The 23146-nt window shown below is 38.9% G+C and overlaps 1 protein-coding gene across 2 annotated transcripts in view; it reads right to left on the bottom strand.

Annotated features, from left to right (window-relative positions):
* Positions 1–8284: 8284 nt before the first annotated feature.
* LOC139761658 (cell adhesion molecule DSCAM-like) overlaps positions 8285–23146 on the bottom strand; it is a 123750-nt gene continuing 108888 nt past the window's right edge. For both annotated transcript variants that reach the window (XM_071685984.1, XM_071685976.1), the window contains 4 exons: positions 20807–20964; positions 15331–15488; positions 12597–12726; positions 8285–10183 (listed from right to left, as the gene is read on the bottom strand). In XM_071685984.1, coding sequence (XP_071542085.1) covers positions 9981–10183; positions 12597–12726; positions 15331–15488; positions 20807–20964 — 649 coding nt within the window. In that variant the 3' untranslated portion in view covers positions 8285–9980. The remainder of the gene's footprint in view (positions 10184–12596; positions 12727–15330; positions 15489–20806; positions 20965–23146) is intronic.

Below are 23146 nucleotides of genomic sequence, written 5' to 3'. Positions count from 1 at the left end.
TGAGGCTATGTATAAGTTTGAAGGTTCAGGCAATGTGAAGATTGGCAAGAATTGTTTTTTTTCTTTAAGTCTCTCAGGGTTGTCGCAAACCTGTCGTCTGGGGTTCTGCTAAGATATAGTTGAAGATAAAATTAAAAGTGAGGTTGATGGGAAGGATTTGGGTGAGGTTATGGATGAGTTTAAATGTTATTTCTGGGTGAAAAGTAGTCTGGACTTTTCTCGCTACACCTCTGTGGTAAATGAGTGTGTTTGTATTATTATGGAGTGAAGTTCAGGTGGAATTATAAGTCAGTATGATGGTTAGTTTAAAGTTGAAATTGGCCTGAACTGATTTTTGCTATCCTGTCCTCGGAGGTGCCAGTGAGGGTAAACGTAGGGGTGAGGTTCTTAAGAAAGGCTGCGGGTGAGTTTTTGGCCGACTTTAGATAATATGTGTTGATGAGAAGTAGTCTGAACGTCTGTCTCAACATCTCTGTTATGGTAACTTGGTGAGCTTTAGGGTCAGGTTGACGTAATGTATTGTGAACGAGGGTGATGTAAATAATGTGGGTAGGCTTCAGGTGTTCTGCAAGGGTATGAAGGTTCGATTAGGGTAAATATTGGTCTGAAATGCTTTTCCCTTTCATTGTCCTGTTGGGGGTAGCTATCCTGTCCTCTGGGATTTCAGCAGAAATTGTTGTGGTTAAGTGTGAGATTATAGATGAGGTTGATGTGAAGGTTGTGCGTGAGGTCATGAGTGAGTTCTGATGTAATGTAAGGGTGAGCAATACCTATACCTTCTCCTTTGACGAAACTTGGTTAAGTTCAGATTGAGGTTCATGTTGTGGTTGTGTGCGAGTCTGAAGGTTCGGTGAGGGTGGAGTGCCGGTTCATGATGAGGTTAGACGTTACGAGAGTGAGGTTGATGTACTATCACATGGATGATGTTCAGGATGAGGTTTTGCATGAGTCTGAGGGTACGTTTAGGGTAAGACTGAATGTAATTGAACTGCCTTTTCATCATCATCCTTTCAGTGCCCTCATCCTCTCCTCTAGGGTGATGGTAGAACTGTTTTGGTTGTGGATAAGCTCAAGGGTTAAATTCACGGTAAGGTTGTAGGTGTAGTGATTAGTCATGTTGAGAGTGAGGTTTAGGGTGAGGTTGATATAATATGATGTAGGTGAGGTTCATGTAATATGATACGGTTGAGGTACATGGTGAGGTTGTACATAAGTTAGAAGGTTCAATTTGGGTCAAGATTGGTCAGAATGCCTTTCTTCTACCATTGTCTTGTGGGTGCTGCTATCCTGTCATCTGCTGTCCCAGTGAAAATTGTTCTGGTTGAGGGTGACATTAAGGGCAAGGTTGATAGGAGGGTTATGGATGAGGTTATGAGTGCGTGTAGATGCTATGTGAGGGTGAGATGTAGTCTGACATTCTCTCTCTCTACACGAGTGAGGTTGACATAATATAATGTGTGTGGAGTTCAGGTTTAGCATGAGTCTGAAGACTTGGTCACTAAGATGGGTCTGAATCGTTCTTTTCTACCACTGTCCTGTGGGGCACCACCATCCTGTCCCTGGGGTTCTGTTGGAAATTGTTGAGGTTGAGAGCCGGTGTGGTCGGGGGGAAAAGCAGGGAGGGGACCTAGCCCTCCTAGGGAGAGGGCCAGGAACACCTGAAAGGTGGTGTGGGGGAGAAGGGCTGGGACCGGCCGGCTCTCGTGGACCATTTTGGCTGTGTACAATTTTGCAGTCCCCGCTGGCCTTTATGACGTCACAAATCTATACGTTTTCTGTGATTGAAGGCGTTTAGAGAAAATATTATCTGTAGGGATAACTTGTTACTTAGTTGACTTATTTGGTGTTCTGTACAATTTTGGTGAAAATACATTAAATACTTTCAGATTTTAAGTGTCATAAGGACATAGCTTACCTGACCACCTTGGTATAATGATACAACCCTGCATCTCAGGCTCATAATTGATTCATACTTTACAAGGATAAAATTTTCGTTAAATTCTTCGATACGACCGCGAGTTTTCTATTATTAGGATCTGTTCTGCTCCTATGGAATAACCGTCGCCACAGTAAAGCGATTCAAAAGCGTGGAATTATCAATTTTCACTCTTACAAACGGTCTTCCGATATCAAATAAATCGTTAATGGTAGGGTTATGGTACATTACTGACATATATATCTAAATAATTATAAAACATATATTCATTTTTAAACTTTAGATGCCTATTATTAGTGAAAATTCATTATCTAAACTTGCACTTCGCTTATCTCGTCAATGATTTGTTTGATCTGGAAGATAGACTGTGATGAAATACGTCAACAGAGACAGGGAGTCTGCTGCTCCTGCGTACATCTCATAGGCAGTAATTCGATCCTAAAGTTTATATAGACATTCTAATTCATTAAGCATTTTTTGCAGAATTCGCATCGTGTGATTCAAACGCTATAAGCACGATGGCTTTCAGTAGGCTACACAAACCTTAAAATATCAAGAAAATTAGGCATTTCTAGACCCTATAGACAAGTTTTCTTCTTTTGTACACTAACTCAGTTTATATATCGCCAAGCGAATGGAATAAAGCTCTATAGACTCCTAAACAAGAGAACTTTAAAATGGAGTTGGAGGTGCAGTACCTGGAATCCAAAATTCTATATGAACTCGGCACAATATACGAAATGGAATGGTACCAGGTGTCATTAGCTTCTATCATCTAGAAAACGCGCGTTCGTACAGCTGAATTTTACCACATCTTTCCCTGAGAAACCAAAATTGGCTACAAAAGACACAAACCAATTCATACCCTTAGAACTAACCTCTGATAAGATGTAGAATAAGGAACATGTTTGAAGAGTTGTTGTAGATGACAACCAAAGTCAGTAGCCAGCAAAACAGACACGTAGCTCGTAAATCTTTCCAAGTTTCATCTGAACCCTGTGTGATGGAGTAAATGAAGTTACACATTCGAATGAAAATAATTATTTTCCATCTAGATATACCTTTTAACCTAATATACAAATAACTAAGAATGCTTTTTGTTGTTAAGTGCATTCACTACCATCAATTAAAAGACGAGTTACAAGATAGGTTGGAGCGAAATTGAGCGGCAAAGTGGTTCACTCACTTCGGTGAAATTGTTCAACATATTTGCATCATTAGTATGATAGTGGTCCGACTTATATAATCTCTCCCATGCTAACTTGAACTTTGGCCCACTTGCCATACGTCGCAATGTTGGTTCACTTTCCCTCTTCTATAGGTATTTGGATTTTGTTCCCGAGAACTGGCTCCTATTGTGCCAACACCACTAGACAGACCAAGCAATATTCGGCAAGCTCCTGCGTCGCTTGATTACCGTGTGGCCTTTCGCAATTAAAAAGTGGACCGTTTTGAAAACGGTTTCTTTCCCTGGATCTCGAAGCTTTAGAACTATGTACCCTCTCATGTCGTTCCCAACAACTATTACATGTTACATTCTAAAGGACAGGTTTTTCACTTTCTCCAAAATTCGTAACATACTTTCCCTTGTCCCTTCTTTTTCCTCTTCAACGAAGGCCCAGCCTTTATGTGGACTTCTGTTCGTGACTGGAACCTCCTATTATAATAGGAAAAGGTTACAGTGGTGTTTTATATCCCCATACAGATAATGCGTAACCTCTTTCCTTATCTAGCAATTAAGCTTCTTACATTTTCCCAGTTGTCTCTTATTCTTTATCATTCCCATAATTATTACTAACAGTACCTAAATACCATATCTTTGCTGTGGCTTTGTTGGCCAACTCGTGAGACATTTCATTGAAATGATTCCCCAAACGTGATGGAACCCAGACAAACTGAACATTGCGTTTCATTTTTTGTACTACTATCACTTCTACTATCAACAAAAATATACACATCTTACATTTCTCTGCAGCATCTCGAAGGCCTTCACAAATAGCATGTAGTTCAGCCAAGGTGGATGAGGCGGTCACTAATTCTTTTACTAACTGTTCCATCTGCCACACTCTCATTACTTAAACATTCCCCGATAAATAACACCACATCCCGCCCGTCTATCATTTAACAATGATCCATCAAAATATATACATGTAAGAGTTTCGTCTCAGGAGACTATTTCAGCAGAAAAACATTTCGTGATTGGTATGCCAGTCATCTTTAATAAAATAACAAGTGCACTGCATCCTTCCCGCCTTGGTCTTAACCTTAAGTAAGTTTGTGATGAACTACAAAGTTTATCAACACCATCATAACACAATAAAGTATCCTTGTATACATTTCAAAGGTATTCTTTCATTTACGCACAACTTTGTTCAAGCGTCTATCTCCACTTAAGCAAGTTTATGTTCAATACTTTGTAAATTCAACTCCATTCTCTTGATTTCGATTCTAGTGTTCGTGGGCAACCCAGGGCAGTTTTCACAGCCTCATTTTGTATGACTAGGCTTTTGAACAGCCATCTTGTTGTACATTATGCCAATTGGTGCTGCAGAGCCAATGATTGAATGCATCGTCCTGACATGCACCATCAAAATAATACCGGAGCCATTTACCTTCCACGCCAAAGGTATTAAAAGGTCTTAACAGGTACTTTCATGCGCCTAATTCCAGATAATGCACCTCAAACACACTACTGTTGCACGGATAACCTGTGTGGATCCAAGATACTTCACATCACCTTTCTCTAACCCTAATCATTTCAAATTTAGATCCTTTCATTTATGCAATTTCTGATGATATTTTTCCTTAGTTATAAAACCTCTTGTAACACAAGGCCTCTTGCATATATCTTCACAATGAAGGAAAATGTCATGTGCATATAACCAAAGTATCACAGGGAAAATTTATTCTGAACTTATGTTCCTGGTAAGTTATTCCAACAACTCCACTTAGAGGATCTCTGCCTACAAAACATTCAGATTTCTGGTCCATCCTGGGCAGTATTAGGTAATTCCTGCCGAGTCGGATCCCCAAGCAATCATCGCTGGGCTGAGGAGGGAGCGGAGGGCGTCTGCCGCTGATCCTGTGCTCGGGGTGAAGTCTACTAGCTGGTTCACGGGACCCATGAAAGAGGTGAGGTCAGTGATGTTGGTGAGGGTGAGGAAGTCGCACTTACACACACCTTACCTGGGTCTGCAGTTATAACCTCGGCTGTCAGTCTGTTTACACCACTCCTTGATCCTACTCTCCGCCATGAAGCAATGGTGAAACCAAGACGCTGCTGAAGACGTTACACGCAAGTTTATTCACAAACAAACAAGATACACCAGCGAAATCAAGCAAAACAAGAGGGAGCGAGTTAACTGTCCAAAACCTTGCCGTTCTGCCGTCAGAGTGCATAACGCTCGTTCAAAACAAGTGGGAGACGAGCGTACTACAGTACATTTTAAGCACCAGATGACCTAACTCAAGGGGGTGGTCACAGTTTCCATAACCAGTGGAACTCCATTGCTGCTTCCTAACCTTTATCGCCTCACCTTTAACAGGCCACCAGGGCTGCCAAATTGGGTGAAAAGTAGTGGATTTGGCGACTTATGAAGGCTACACGATTCTTAAATATCTAATCCGCTACCTGACATTTTTTGGCTAGATCGTATTATATTTGAGCTACTTGTGAACATGATTAAGCTACTTCCCTAACAATACTATAAGTGATAAGTGAAAATAATGAAAATGATAATAAAGAAAACATTAGTCATTATTTTCTATCAAGTGGCGCGACCTGGCTGCCTCGTACGCCTTACCCTTCAGAGGTGTGAACCCCACGTGAACACGTATGTCATGAACGGTGTTTCCTGCTTGTAGGTAGCCCCTCTTATTTTTTCTTATCTTCATTGGTTATATAAGGAGGAAGTGTTCCAGTGGCATCAGATATTAACCATGAACCGATATGACATTTTTGCAGGCAATGTACCAACAACCGGATCACTGTTTTGGACAATACAAAATGCAGGTGGATAAATTGTATTGTAAGACTTTACACAATTTGCACTAAAAGCATACAGCCAGCCAATAAGTAATGCTCTCGTTGAACGGGTGTTTTCACAAGTTACATCAGTGGAAACTAAGAAACAGGATGGGACGAACTTGTAACATCAATAATAAGAATAAGAACAAACCCTGAACTAAATGGAATATGCTGTCATCATTTGAACAAACAAAGGACTTGTTAAGCTATGACTCATCAATCTATAGAAAGAGGAAGGGGATACAGAGAAAAATAACCTATTGAATGATGCAAATCTGTAACTAAAGGAAGATGCAAAAACATATGTCCCTAGCTTAAAGACAGAAAACATTAAGTTGAAAGGAAAAAATCTTCATTACAGCAATAAGGAAGACATCTTGTAAACTCGAACGGAATCCACTTAAAGGAAAAATAAAATCTATTAGGTAAAACAATAAGAAAGATAGCAGTATACTCAAAAAAAAATTTAATTAAAAGGAAAAATTAATTAAAACTATAAGGAAGTACAATGTAAATTCCAAAGGCAAAAACTCAAACAAGAAAAAACGAAAAAATAGAAAACAAAAAAATGAAAAAAGCCAGGAAAATGCAGCAAGTTAAGTAGTAGTGCTTGAATGTATTGGGCTACTTTGTCTTAAAATCCCCTACTTTTGAAGTGTGTTGATGCGAATTTTTCTCAAAAGAATCTGGCAACCCTCCCTGAGGCTAAGTCCATCCCAGGGGTTTCATAGCATCCTACTTCTAACTAACACTCCCGCCTAACGTTCCTTTTTACTACTTCTAAATGTTTCTACCTAATGCGCCTAACTAATGTTCTTACCAACTATTTCTATCTAATGCAACAACCATTTTGCCCAAAGGCAGGGCTAGCACCCAGTGCTCACCACAGGAAAGTCTAGTTACAAAGAATGAGGTCGTGAGTTAATTGTTGCCAAGTGTTATGTGTGACAAGGAGAGATTGTATGTTTGAGAACAGAATGCCAAAAGTCCACGTATAGGTGAGGCAGAGAGAACAGACAGCTACCTGGGTCAGAGAACTGTAACCTGATAAGCACTGAAGTGAAGGCTCACTAGGCTGATGTCACTAACCCTCATCCAGTCGAGTAATACTGGTAATATACCTCCCTGGTCGTTGGCAGCCTACCAAATACTGATAGGGATACACGAGACATAAGCTTCCTTTAGTAATCTTGTAAAGTTTTCAGTAAGGTTCAGGATGAAAACGATGTACTATGTGTGTGAGCTTTATATATTGAGGGAGTTCAGAATGAGGTTGTGTATGATTTTGAAAGATTAGTTAGGGTGAAGATTGCCTTAATTACTTAATTACCTCTCCTCTGGGATTCTGGTGGAAATTATTATAGATGACGGTGAAATTTGATTCGAGTTTGATGGGAAGGTTTTGTGAGGTTATGGGCGAGTTTAGATGTTGAGGGAGAAAACCTTTCTGTAGTCATCTCTCTGATAATTTGTTGAAGATTTCAGTTGAGGTTCAGGTTGTGGTTTTGCATGAGTATAGGTTGGGTTAGAGTGAAGACTGGCCTGTATTGCTCTTAATTAGTATTGTACTATAGGGGACCGCCATCTTGTCCTCAGGGGTGTTTGTAGGAATGTTGCAGTTGAGGGCAAAATTAAGGATGAGGTAAACGATATTGCTGTGTATATAAGGTTGTGTGGTTTGATATTATGTGAGGATGAGATATAGTCAGAACTTGTTTATATATACCTTCTCCTTTGTGATAACTTTATGAGGTTTATAGTGAGGGTCTGAGTGGCAATGATGTAATATAATGTGCGTGAGGTTGATGTAATAAAACTGTAAAACGTGGTTGAAGGTCAGAATGAGGCTGTGCAGAGTTTCACAGTTCAGTCAGCGTGAAGACTGGCCTAAACTGCGTTTTGTATTTTTCATATGTCCAGCTACCTGTAGTCCCCCAGAGGCTGGAAAAAATTGTCTGGCATTGGCAAGAATAAATCATCCAAGACCAGCTGCCCTACGTCAGGACCTGTGATCCCCCAAGAGCTGGAAAAAATCATCTGGTGTTGGCAAGAATAAAATACCCAAGCCCAGTTAAACCACAGGTCCAGACCTGTGGTTCCCCCAAGGGGCTGGAGAAAATCATATGGCATTGGCAAGAATAAAATGCCCAAGCCCAGTTTCCCCAAAGGTCCAGACATATGATCCCCTTAGGGACTAGGAAAAATCATCTGGTTTTGGCAAAATAAGATAACCAAGTCTACGTGCCCAACTGGTCCAAACCTGTGGAGCCTTGAGGGCTGGAAAAAAATTGTCTGGCATTAGCAAGAATAAAATACCCAAGCCTAGTATTTTCTTTAAAAAACGTGTTACAAATAATGATTAGAAACTGATTTTACACCAAAGGACAGTGACACAATAACATGCTTAAATCAAATAATACACACAAAATCCTGAATACATATTAACAATGCTGGTATCAAAAGATACACACACACACAATCATTAACCATACAATAATACACAAATGAAAAATTTGATCATAAGGATGAATATAACAAACTGTCCTGTCAAGTTTGTCTAGTGTTAGTAAAATACACAGATATAAGTAATTTCAATTAGTTTTTGATATGTCTCTCACACTGGAAGCTGAAGTCAAGTCTCTTCCCCACAGCAGGTGATATCACATGAACATTTTGGTGATGGGGACACTGGAAGCATGGGATCTGTGATTCAGAAAGTGCTTCTTGAGAAGCACTTTTTATCTCTTAAGTACGTTCCTTTTTATTTCACACTTTTTATAAGAAAAGAAGCAGTCATTCCTTTAACTGCTCATAATCTTTCCCTTAGAGCCTTCTTTAATGCCCAGAGGTTAAAGATTCCTCACTCCTGCTTTTCTGCAATTCAAAATGTGGGCATACACTGACATTTTGTCTTGTCTCTGACTTGTGACTAGCTAACCTAATTGTTCAATCACACATATCCTGTAAAATAACTAAGAACAATTTGTGGTGTTTTTGATCAGATCCCTTGAATATACATTTGTAAAAATGCAATATTATATAATTACTTTAGTTGCACAATTAATTAAATTTGATGATAAGCATCTCCTTTTCTCAAAATCAGATATATGTAAGTAAACTTATGCAATGCGTCTGATTACTCAAGTGGTATAATTAAGAAGGAACAGAGAAGGGGGCCAGGTGAGGATATTCCCTCAAAGGCCCAGTCCACTGTTCTTAACGCTACCTCGCTAATGCGGGAAATGGCGAATAGCATGAAAGAAAAAGAAAAGAAATATATATATATATATACAATGAACTATGACATCAAAATGTTTCTCAAACACATATGCCCTTTACACAATTTCTACTTTTACCATAATAATAATCATCTACTTGTTTAGCTAATATAAAAAAGCCATTATTCTAAGCCTGTTTTGTTAACCGACACTCATCTCATCATAAGGTGTTCCTTAACTCCTCTAACGAGAAGTGGTAATACCACAACAAATAGGTCACCTTTAGTGAAGAAGTATCATTGTCATTAACAGAAAGGAGTTCAGTATTGCTGAGAACTTTCCTACTCCAGTCTTGAAATAGTAGGAGCCCCATGGGAATCTGAAGGTTGCATAACATTCTCCATGATATTTATAGGCATTGTTGCCCCAAAATATTTCATCCTACTGTGCTACAGCTTAAAGGATTTTTATTTTAGGATTTTGTGTATTTATTCATACTGTCTCCAATTTCCTTTGATACATTAAAGAAACTCTGAAACAACATTTTTAGTTACCTACTTGAAAAAGCTGCAACTACTCTTTCATCTGTTAATGACTTCATTTGGTTTCACTTGTTCTAATTACATCCATTATACTATATCATTCTTGAACATTAAAACTACTCAAATTTCAATAATAAAATTATTTTGCATTTTGCTCTTGAATAATAATTTCCATTCCAATTATCTGATCATTGTTGAAATTAAGATATTTTAATAACCAACAACAAAAGCAGTGTAAGTTCATAACCTGATTCTTGTTACAAAGTTTTGTCAATATCAGGTGGAACATAAAGATCTTCAGAGAGGTGGCGTTCTATCCAAGGCTGAGAACTGTGGTTACGGCTGTGAATGCAGAAGGCGACCAAAAAGCTTAAGGTGAAAAATGCAAACGTTGCCCCCAGCTGAAGGAATAACACACAATCATCACACTTCTCAGGTCGTCCAGATTTCTTGTTGGTATCTGTTTCAAGATGGTGAAGAATCAGTAGTTTATTCTTAGATGATTAAAGAATGTCTTTTTCACAGAATATTCATTAAATGTTAAATTCAGTCAAATAATTCCTCTAACATTTTCAAATGCAGTTTTTTGGGCCCTAATCAACTTCCTTGTTGGATCTATACTCTTTAGTAGTCTATCTCTTCTTGTGTCTTTATATTCATAAATAAAGTAGCCTGTCATTTTCTTTAGCTGTCTTCCTTGTAATCTTTGAGTTTTCTAATGATACAGTCAACACAAACACTTGCATCAAATTCTTTTTTTTCATTATTCCTTTAATATTCTAACTTTTTTTGTCATACAAGATAATGGATCTATCCATAAGCACAAGACCCTTCCTCAATTATGATGAGGGCTGTGACGCATACTATACCTTGCTTTAGAAAACAGAATTTATCTACACTGTGCAACTTAACATAACTTACCATGTGCATATATTTTGGTTCAGTTTATGTCTGTCCAACCTCATCCTCCATAAAGCAAACTGTATTGCAATTCTGCCTTCATAACACAGATTATATTGCTGCCTTTTTTCTTATACAATTTAGCCTTGTGTAAATGTGGTAAGGTAGATGAATTGGATAGGATCATAGAAAGATCGTGACTATTTTATTGATTAATTATGCTTTTCAGTTTGTGTATGGACTACAGTGAGGAGTCTAAGTATTAGAAGAATGCATGTATAGTGTCACCATCTAAAGGTAAGGGAACAAATGTTAGTGTTCAAATTACAGAGGCATAAGTTTGTTCAGTGTACCTGATAACTTGTATGGATGAGTGATTGAGAGGCTGGTGGCATGCACAGAGCATCACTCTGAGAGGAACAATGTGATTTCAGGAGTAGCAGAGGATGTGTGGATCAGATGTTTGCTCAAAAGAATGTGTGTGAGAAATACTTGTAGAAACAGAAGGATCTGTATATGGCATTTATAGGCGTGAAGAAAGCATACGATAAGGGTGATAGAGATGCACTGTGAAAGGTGTTACGAATATATGGCGTGGGAAGGAAGCTATTAGAAGCAGAGGAGTTTTAATCAAATGAGTAAAGCATATCTGTAACTATGAAGAGAGGAGGATGAGTGGTTTCAAGTAAAGAAGGGTCTGTGTTAGGGGTGTGGGATATCACACTGGCTGTTTAAATCATTTATGGATGTAGTGAGGGAGTTAAATGAAAGGGTTTTGGTGAGCAGGACAAGTATACAGTCTGTAGGGAGTCAGAGGAGCATGGGAAGTGAGTCAGTTGTTGGATGCTGATGACACAGCACTGGTGTTAGATTTGAAGTGAGAAAGTACAGAAATTGGTGGCTGAGTTTGGAAAAGTGAAAGGAGAAAGTTGAGTGTAAATGTGAATAACACAAGGTTATTTGTTTTAGCATAGTAGAGGGGCAAGTTAATTGGGGTGTGAGTTTTAAATAAAAAAAACTTGGAAGTGGTGTTTTAGGTACCTGGGAATGGATAAGGCACCTAATGGATCCGTGGAAGTGAGTCATTGGGTGGTTAAGAGAGTAAAAGTATCCTAGCTAAAATCAGCTACTATAAATAAATCCACAATGAGAACAAATACAAAAGCTAAACAGACAACACTAGCTCTCTTTCAAAAGAAAAAAAGACTCTCATAAGGAGGACCAGCCATCAACAACTGGTTGTATAATTGCTAAACTCACTCGACCTTCATGACCACCTTCCACAACCATGTCATCTGACCCAAATAACCACCTTTCCAAATCACTACTCCTCAACTTACCTCCTCTCTCTCCATCAGCACCAACCAGCAATTTAGGAACAGCAATAAACATGAAAGCTGGAATAAAATTGGTTATTTTCTGTTTTCATTTTAACAGAATTCATTGTATGTCTATTACAGTATTTTATATTCCCAGGTATGTGCATACTGTTGTTTTTCATTGGTATGATATTTCGTATGGTCTTATCAATAATGAACCCCCTTAATCTCTGTTACCTATATTATTGATCAATGTGGTTTTGATTAATGCGGCCATTTTCAAAATTGTAACTATCACAAAGATAGTTCTTGTTTAGTTTTGTCCTGCTACCAGTAGGCAGCACATCTAACTTTTGATGTTAGGACTACACTCAACCACTGTGGAGCTGGAAACATTCTTTGGCAGTAAGAGAAAAAAGTTGATTACTGCAAAAAGTCACACTAAATACTTTATTGTAGTTGGTTTGTGCAGTGAAAGGGTTAGAATAAACTTGAAAAATAAATATTGTTACAGGGAAATAACCTTCAATAGTCCTTTCCCCATAAACTCTGATGTAATAAAGAAAAATGCCATCACAAAATCTACACAAAGACACTTTGTCCAGCAATACAATATTCAGATTCTTGATTAGTACAGCTTCCATGTGAACTCACCTTTGAACACTGTAACAGAAACAAAGGCTGGTGTAGCATTAGAAGGTTCACAGGTGTAATTCCCAGCGTCAGTATAATTGATGTTCTGAACCTGCAGTTCACTTGAACGTGTCTCTTCATCTGTCTTTACCTAAAGAAGAAAAGAAAAAGACATTTAATGGTGTGTGCAAATGAAACCATTGTTCATTTGTTCCTGAATCTACCTTGCTAACATGGAAAAGGTTGTTAGTTAGTCATACAAGCATCTATCTATCATGATAAACAGGGTTTTCATCACAGACACTACTATTTGCAACTGATATTTAATTTTGAATTTGCTTAAATGAATTTTACAATTTTAAAAAAAGAAGCTTCATATGAGGCAAAATAAAACAGCAGTCTAGCACTTCAGTGTACTTCATGTACCATTTAATGGAATACTTACATAATTACATAATTCCTGCCTCTAGTGTGAAGCTTCACACGAGACAAAATAAAAGAGCAGTCTAGCACTTCAGCATACTTCATGTACCGTTCAATAGAATACTTACATAATTACATTATTCCTGTACCTAGCGTGTCTTCTATATCCATGAGGCTCCTGCAGCAATAAGGAAATAGGCTACATCCACCAAATGGGACCAGAGGTCAAAATGTTTAGTTATGTATGTGTGTCCATATGCAAGGCAATTAAGTAATAAGTGCTTGATGTCGAAACTGTGCTTATAATATTGAAGGGATGGGTGATGTCCAAAATGTAGATGGGAAAGTGCAACACATGCTTGTCTGGGGAGTGTGGTTCCTGATGGGTGTATGTCTGGTGGCTATATGTTTAGACTAATTGAGAGGGTGTTTGTTTACAGCTGACAGGCTAATTCAATGTGTATGTGTTTTGTCAGTATCATATTTGTTGAAAGTGGGGGATTTGTAATTAGAAATCACTTAAGTGTGAGCCAGATGTAAGCTTATCATGAAATATATGTGTTGGAAATAATATGCCTAAGGACAGTATGTAGTGTGAGGTAGTTTGTTCAGTTAAGTAATAAAAGGGTAAGAGAGATGTTTGGTAATAAGAAGAATGTGGTTGAGAGCTGAAGAGCATGTACTGAAATGGTTTGGATATATAGAGAGAATGAGCGTGGAGAGGGGAGGGGAAAAGGCAATGTGGAAACCATATTGGAAAAGAAGTGAAAAAATTTTGAGAGATCAGGGCCTGAACATGCAGGAGGATGAAAGGCATGCATGAGATAGAGTGAATGTGAGTGACTCATTGTACAGAAAGTGACGTCTTGTACATGTAAATAGACTGAACATGAACAAGGGCATATGAAGCAGCTGCAGAAAACCACAAAAAGTTCTGTTAGGTATAGAGTAGATAGAGTGCTGTGGTTTTGGTGTATTACACAAGACAGCTCAGGCATGATTAAGACTGAATGAGGCCTTTTCTTCATTTTTTCCTGGTGCTACCCCACTAACATGAGAAATGGTGAATATGAAGTCCGTTAGGGATGAGAGGGCCTGGGAAGTGAGTCTGTTGTTGTTTGCCGATATGCAGCTCTGGTGGCTGATTCAAGTGAGAAACTGCAGAAGCTGGTGACTGAGTTTGGAAAAGTGTGTTGAAACACTTCTCTCTTCTCTTTCACTAACAATCTTCATTCTTCATCCCACCACTCACTACCCTTTCTAATGCGCACATCTCCCACATTTCTCATGCCACAAGCATCTTTTGCGCAAGCCATCACTGCTTCCCTAAATACATCCCATTCCACGCACACTCCCCTTACGTCATTTGCTCTCACCTTTTGCCATACTGCTCTCAATCTCTCCTGGTACTTCCTCACACAAGTCTCCTTTTCAAGCTCACTTACTCTCACCACTCTCTTCACCCCAACATTCTCTCTTCTTTTCTGAAAACATCTACAAATCTTCACCTTCACCTCCACAAGATAATGCCCCTCTCAGCACAGTAACTTCCAAGAGCCTCTCTTTCACTCACCTATCAATTAACTTGTAATCTAATAACGGTCTTTGGCCATCTCTCATACTTACAGATGTATACTTATGTATATCTCTCTTTTTAAACCATATATACATGGCATTGCAGTGGAATTCATTAAAAAAGGGGGTGACTGTGTTGTTGACTGGTTGGTAAGGTTATTTAATGTATGTATGACTCATGGTGAGGTGCCTGAGGAATGGCAGAAAGCTTGCATACTGAAAATCTAATTAGATGACATCAGCTGTCTTACTCTCATCACATACATTACTTGTATTATAAGAAATCATGCAGATTTGTCAGATATGAGTGACCTTATCAAAGCCCAAGCTGCAAATCATTATGGGGGGATCCTCTTAAGGGTAGGTTATGAGAGGGTCATCATTAAGCCCTAAGTCATGTTATGCAAAGATGAAAATAAGTGGAAGATAGTATAATGTTTGGGCCATACTGCTGGATGAATGGAATCAACATTACTGGATACCGTAAAATTCAATAAATAGCTATATATGATCCAAGTATATGAATAACACTTCCATAGATATAGCTTCTGTTACCTTCTTTTCTAACCAACAAACCTTAGAGGAAACAGGAGTCTGAGGTGTCCTCAAGACCTAATTTATCATATATATAATCTAGTAACTCCTTAATTACCACACAGGATCCTTCTTTACACTGTCTGGCATCTACATATATCATAAGTGACAAATCTCCCATATTATAACACGATGAATGTTCCACGTTGATTTGATTACTTACGGTAATGCTGCTTCTAGAATAATTAATGACTGCTTTGTTGTGATACCAAAGGATGTATTCTGGTATATCAGATACTTGAAGAACCATGCATAGTAGATACAGAGTTCCTCCTGCAGCAACAGACACCTCGGATGACCCGAAGATAACAGAATATGCATCTGAAAAAATAGAAAGAATTCAGCAATATTTATTTTCTTTTTTCTTAATTACAATAAAATGTGCCTACAACATGAATTTCCAGAAAAATATTTGGCTTCGATATTAAAACCCACTAACCAAAATGAGAAGTGAATTGAATGCGTTATTAATTTTTATTCTAGAGGAAAATTTCCATAAAAGGATTTGCTGGACTATACCAAGGCCAGGTTTACCTTCTCTACCACCTCTTGGCCAATTTTTTTTTTCCCCTAACAATTTTACCTTACTTACTTCAAATTGGATCAAATGGAGGCCTGTGTGCAGTACTGTGAATTTACTAGCTTCACTGACCTGATAAGTTAATGCATTGAAATAAGTCACAAATAAAAATTCATCCTGAGTTTACAAACATGGAATATACATCGATATCATCAACACAAAGCAATTTTGGTCTCAAACTCAGTATTGATGACTCAAACACCTCAGTCTGGGTCAGGTCCATTAGGAAATCGTCTCATGCATTTTTGGGGCAAACATCTTTATTGCTAAAGCCTTCAGTATCATCATCATACAGAAAAGAATTCAAAAGTTCAAACTCAAAGGTAAGCAAAACAAAGTTATTGAATCTTTTACGACTGAACAATCTTAATAAACATTTTACATGTTTAAACCAGAGAAAGATCTCTTGGCATTACAAATAGTGTGGATTGTTCTTCGTCTGATTCCGTGCACTACCTTGTTAGCACAGGAAACAGCAATCAATTATAATACATAAAAATATAAATTATTATATTTCGTCTTATTTTATTATACTTAGTCACCGTCTCCCATGTCAGCAAGGTAGCGCAAGGAAACAGACGAGGAATGGCCCAACCCACCCATATACACATGTATATACATAAACGCCCATACATGCACATATACATACCTATACATTTCAACGTATACATACATATACATACACAGACATACAGTATATACACGTTTACATATTCATACTTGCTGCCATCATCCATTCCCGTCACCAATCCGCCACACATGAAATAGCATTCCCCCTCCAGCAAGGTAGTGCCAGGAAAAGACAACAAGGGCCACATTCATTCACACTCAGTCTCTAGCTGTCATGTGCAATGCACCAAAACCACAGCTCCCTTTCTACATCTAGGCCTCACAGACCTTTCCATGGTTTACCCCAGACACTTCACATGCCCTGGTTCAGTATATTGACAGCATGTCGACCATAGTATACCACATAATTCCAATTCACTCTATTCCTTGCATGCCTCGCACCCTCTGTATGTTCAGACTACGATCGTTCAAAATCTTTTTCACTCCATCCTTCCACCTCCAATTTGGTCTCCTGCTTCTCCTTGTTCCCTCCACCTCGGACACATATATCCATTGTCAATATTTCCTCACTCATTCTCTCCATATGTCCAAACCACTTTAACACAACCTCTTCTGCTCTCTTAACCAACACAACCTCTTCTGCTCTCTCAACCACACTCTTTTTATTTCCACATATCTCACTTACCCTTTCATTACTTACTCGATCAAACCACTTCACACCACATATTGTCCTCAAACATTTCATTTCCAACACAACCACCCTCCTCCGTACAACCTTGTCTATAGCCCATGCCTTGCAACCATATAACATACCCATTTTGGTTTTCCGAGATAACATTCTCTCCTTCCACACATTCTTCATCGCTCCCAGAACCTTCGCCCCCTCCCCATCTTGTGATTCACTTCCATTTCCATGGTTCCATCTGCTGCTAAGTCCACTCCCAGATATCTAAAACACTTCACTTCCTCCAATTTTTCTCCATTCAAACTTACATCCTAATCAACTTGTCCTTCAACTCTACTAAACTTAATAGCCTTGCTCTTATTCACATTTACTTTCAACTTTCTCCCTTCACACACTTTACCAAACTCAGTCACCAACTTCTGCAGTTTCTCACTTGAATCAGCCACCAGAGCTGTACCATCGGCGAATAACTGACTCATTTCCCAGCCTTCTCATCCCCAACGAACTGCATCCTTGCCCCTATCTCCAAAACTCTAGCATTTACCTCCCTAACCATACCATCCATAAACTAATTAAACAACCATGGGGACATCACACACCCGTGCTGCAGACCGACATTCGCTGGGAATCAATCCTTCTCCTCTCTTTCTACTCACACACACACACACACACACACACGCACACACACACACACACACACACATTATATATATATATATATATATATATATATATATATATATATATATATATATATATATATTCCCTGGGGATAGGGGAGAAAGAATACTTCCCACGTATTCCCTGCGTGTCGTAGAAGGCGACTAAAAGGGGAGGGAGCGGGGGGCTGGAAATCCTCCCCTCTCGTTTTTTTTTTTTTAATTTTCCAAAAGAGGGAACAGAGAATTGGGCCAGGTGAGGGTATTCCCTCAAAGGCCCAGTCCTCTGTTCTTAACGCTACCTCGCTAATGCGGGAAATGGCGAATAGTTTGAAAGAAGATATATATATATATATATATATATATATATATATATATATATATATATATATATATATATATATATATATATACATATATATACTTAATCGCCGTCTCCCGTGTTAGCGAGGTAGAACAAGGAAACAGACGAGGAATGGCCTAACCCACTCACATGCAAATGTATATACATATACGCCCACGCATGCACATATACATACATATACAATTTAATGTATACGTACACATACATATACATATATACACATGTACATATTCATACTTGCTGCCTTTATCCATTTCCGACGCCACCCTGCCACACATGAAATAGAATTCCCCCCTCCAGCGTGTACATATTCATACTTGCTCACCCATATCCATTCTCAATGTCATCCTGACCCACAGGAAACAGCATCGTCACCCTCTGCATCAGCGAAGTAGCGCCAGGAAACTTACGAAGACAGGCCACATATGTTCACATCCATTCTCAAGTTGTTATGTGCAACGCACCAAAACCGCAGCTTCCCATCCAGAACCTGGCCCCACAGACATTTCCACGATTTACCCCAGACGTTTCACATGCTCTGGTTCAGTCCATTCATGGCACGTCGACCCAAGTATACCATATCGTTCTAATTCACTCTATTCCGTGCATACCTTTCACCCTTCTGCATATTCAAGCCCCCAGTCGCTCAAAATCTTTTTCACTCCATCCTTCTATCTCTAATTTGGTCTCCCTCTATATGTACATAAATAAAATTTTATACTTGATCACCTCTTGCATTAGCGAGGCAGCGCAAAGAGAAACAGAAAGGCTGCTTCTCACATCCATTCTCCAGCTGTCATGTGTAATGCAATTAAACATCAACGTGCTTTTTGATCTTTTCCAGCAAAATACAGACCATACCCATCAGAGACAAGTATATAGTCTGTACAGATGAAAATTTGGCAATTTTTTTGGCAATTTTTGTCATTAATTTTCCATAAGAAATTCATGGCTTATATTAAGGTTAGAATTATTTATAATGTCTGCTTAGACAGCTTTGTATAATACTTTGACTTATAATACTCATATTCCAGCAATACTTTATGTAAAACTATTAATAAAACATACTAATTTTGTAATGATTTGACTATAAGAAAAACCTACTGAGAGTAGAGATACTCGATTATTTATTTTTTTTCTTTTGCTTTGTCGCTGTCTCCCGCGTTTGCGAGGTAGCGCAAGGAAACAGACGAAAGAAATGGCCCAACCCAACCCAATAAACATGTATATACATACACGTCCACACACGCAAATATACATACTTATACATCTCAATGTACACATATATATATACACACAGACACATACATATATACACATGCACACAATTCACACTGTCTGCCTTTATTCATTCCCATCGCCACCTCGCCACACATGGAATACCATCCCCCTCCCCCCTCATGTGTGCGAGGTAGCGCTAGGAAAAGACAACAAAGGCCCCATTCGTTCACACTCAGTCTCTAGCTGTCATGCAATAATGCCCGAAACCACAGTTCCCTTTCCACATCCAGGCCCCACACAACTTTCCATGGTTTACCCCAGACGCTTCACATGCCCTGATTCAATCCACTGACAGCACGTCCACCCCGGTATACCACATCGATCCAATTCACTCTATTCCTTGCTCGCCTTTCACCCTCCTGCATGTTCAGGCCCCGATCACACAAAATCTTTTTCACTCCATCTTTCCACCTCCAATTTGGTCTCCCACTTCTCCTCGTCCCCTCCACCTCCGACACATATATCCTCTTGGTCAATCTTTCCTCACTCATTCTCTCCATGCGACCAAACCATTTCAAAACACCCTCTTCTGCTCTCTCAACCATGCTCTTTTTATTTCCACACATCTCTCTCACCCTTACATTACTTACTCGATCAAACCACCTCACACCACACATTGTCCTCAAACATCTCATTTCCAGCACATCCACCCTCCTGCGCACAACTCTATCCATAGCCCACGCCTCGCAACCATACAACATTGTTGGAACCACTATTCCTTCAAACATACCTATTTTTGCTTTCCGAGATAATGTTCTCGACTTCCACACATTCTTCAAGGCTCCCAGGATTTTCGCCCCCTCCCCCACCCTATGATTCACTTCCGCTTCCATGGTTCCATCCGCTGCCAAATCCACTCCCAGATATCTAAAACACTTTACTTCCTCCAGTTTTTCTCCATTCAAACTTACCTCCCAATTGACTTGACCCTCAACTCTACTGTAACTAATAACCTTGCTCTTATTCACATTTACTCTTAACTTTCTTCTTTCACACACTTTACCAAACTCAGTCACCAGCTTCTGCAGTTTCTCACATGAATCAGCCACCAGCGCTGTATCATCAGCGAACAACAACTGACCCACTTCCCAAGCTCTCTCATCCACAACAGACTTCATACTTGCCCCTCTTTCCAAAACTCTTGCATTCACCTCCCTAACAACCCCATCCATAAACAAATTAAACAACCATGGAGACATCACACACCCTTGCCGCAAACCTACATTCACTGAGAACCAATCACTTTCCTCTCTTCCTACACGTACACATGCTTTACATCCTCGATAAAAACTTTTCACTGCTTCTAACAACTTGCCTCCCATATATATATATATATATATATATATATATATATATATATATATATATATATATATATATATATATATATATATATATATATATATATAAGGAAGAAAGCAATGAAGTATGAATTTCAAAACAAAAATCAAGAGAAGCAGAAAGTACACATGACAAGGAAACGTCAGTTTCTGTTCATGCCTATAACGACGAGTTTGACTTTAGCCACTTGCTCCGGGTCAGTTCCTACACGGCACTGGAAGATGGCTGAATCCTCTGGCTGGACGTGTGAAAAGCGAAGGCTGTGATCGTGCGGTCTAGACTCGTGGAGAGGACTTATTCGCTCATCACTTGTGTACCTGCAAAGGATGATTACGGCATTCATTCCCATTTCTTAATGTGGAAATGTAAACATATGATACAGAAAATACAATGGAACTAGAAATATATATATATATATATATATATATATATATATATATATATATATATATATATATATATATATATACATATATATATATATATATATATATATATATATATATATATATATATATATATATCATTATTATTAGTATTATCATTATTATCATTTTGCTTTATCGCTGTCTCCCGCGTTAGCGAGGTAGCGCAAGGAAACAGACGAAAGAATGGCCCAACCCACCCACATACACATGTATATACATACACGTCCACACACGCAAATATAAATACCTATACATCTCAATGTACACACAGATATATATATATATATATATATATATATATATATATATATATATATATATATATATATATATACACACACAGACATATACATATATACACATGTACATAATTCATACTGCCTGCCTTTATTCATTCCCATCGCATATATATATATATATATATATATATATATATATATATATATATATATATATATATATATATATATATATATATAATTGCTGTTTCCCGCATGAGCGAGGTAGCGACAGGAAAGACAAAGAATGGACCATCCATATATATATACACACGTATATACTTAAACGTCCATATACGCACATATACATACACATACGCAGACATATACATACATACACATGCACACATTCATGCTTGCCTTCATCCATTCCTGTCACTACCCCAGCCCACAGGAAACAGAATCGCTACCCTATGCTTCCGTGAGTTAGCGCCTGGAAAACAGACAAAAAGGGCCACAGTTGTTCATACTCAGTTGCTAGCTGTCATGTGTAATGCACCGAAACCACAACTCCCTATCCACATCCAGGCCATACAGAACTTTCCATGGTTTACCCCAGACGCTACACATGCCCTGGTTCAGACCATTGACAGCACGTCGACCCCGGCATATCACATCGTTCCAATTTACTCTATTACTTGCACGCCTATCACCCATCTGTGTGAGGCCCCAATTGCTCAAAATCTTTTTCACTCCATCCTCCTACCTACAATCTGGTTTCCTGCTTCTCCTTCTTCCCTCCACCTCTGACACATATATCTTTGTCTATCTTTCCTCACTCATTCTCTCCATGTGTCCAAACCATTTCAACACACCCTCTTCTGCTCTCTCAACCACACCCTTTATATTTCCACACATCTCTGTTATCCTTTCATTTCTTACTCGATCAAACCACCTCACACCACACAATGTTCTCAAACATTTCATTTCCAACACACCCACCCTCCTCCGTACAACCCTATCTATAGCCCATGCCTTACAACCATATAACATTGTTGAAACTAATACTCCTTCAAACGCACCCATTTTTGGTCTCCGAGATAACGTTCTCTCCTTCCACACATTCTTCATCGCTCCCAGAACCTTCGCCCCCTACCCCACCCTGTGACTCACTTCTGCTTCTATGGTTCCATCCGCTGCTGAGTCCACACCCAGATATCTAAAACACTTCACTTTCTCCAAATTTTCTCCATTCAAACTTACATCCCACTTACTTGTCCCTCAACACTACTGAACCTAATAACCTTGCTCCTATTCACATTTAATCTCAACTTTCTTCTTTCACACACTTCTCCAAACTCAGTCACCAAACTCTGCAGTTTTTCATTCGAATCAACCACCAAAGCTGCATCATTGGCGAACAACAACTGACTCACTTACCAGGCCCTATCATCCTCAATAGACAGCATACTCGCCCCTCTCTCCAAAACTCTTGCATTAACCTCCCTAACTACCCCATTCACAAACAAATTAAACAACAATGGGAACATCAAACACCCCTGCCACAAACAGACATTCACGGGGAACCAATCACTCTCCTCTCTTCCAACTAGTACACATGCCTTACACCCTTGAAAAAAACGTCTCTGCATCTAGGAGCTTACCTCCCACACCATATATTCTTAAGACCGTACCACAGTGTTCCCTACCACGCCAACTGACCCACATCATCTCAGTATAAGAACTTACCAAGACCTGGTCTACATCTCAACAGCGTAAACTAAAACTACTTTAAAGATATGTATGAAAACTTTTATCTTGCTACCGTGGCTCTGTCAACTGGACCGTTGAAC

The sequence above is a fragment of the Panulirus ornatus genome, chromosome 3 (assembly GCF_036320965.1).
Source record: "Panulirus ornatus isolate Po-2019 chromosome 3, ASM3632096v1, whole genome shotgun sequence".
Lineage (NCBI taxonomy): Eukaryota > Metazoa > Arthropoda > Malacostraca > Decapoda > Palinuridae > Panulirus > Panulirus ornatus.
Note: the sequence above shows the minus strand (reverse complement) of the source record. Positions and strands in the feature narration are given on the sequence as shown.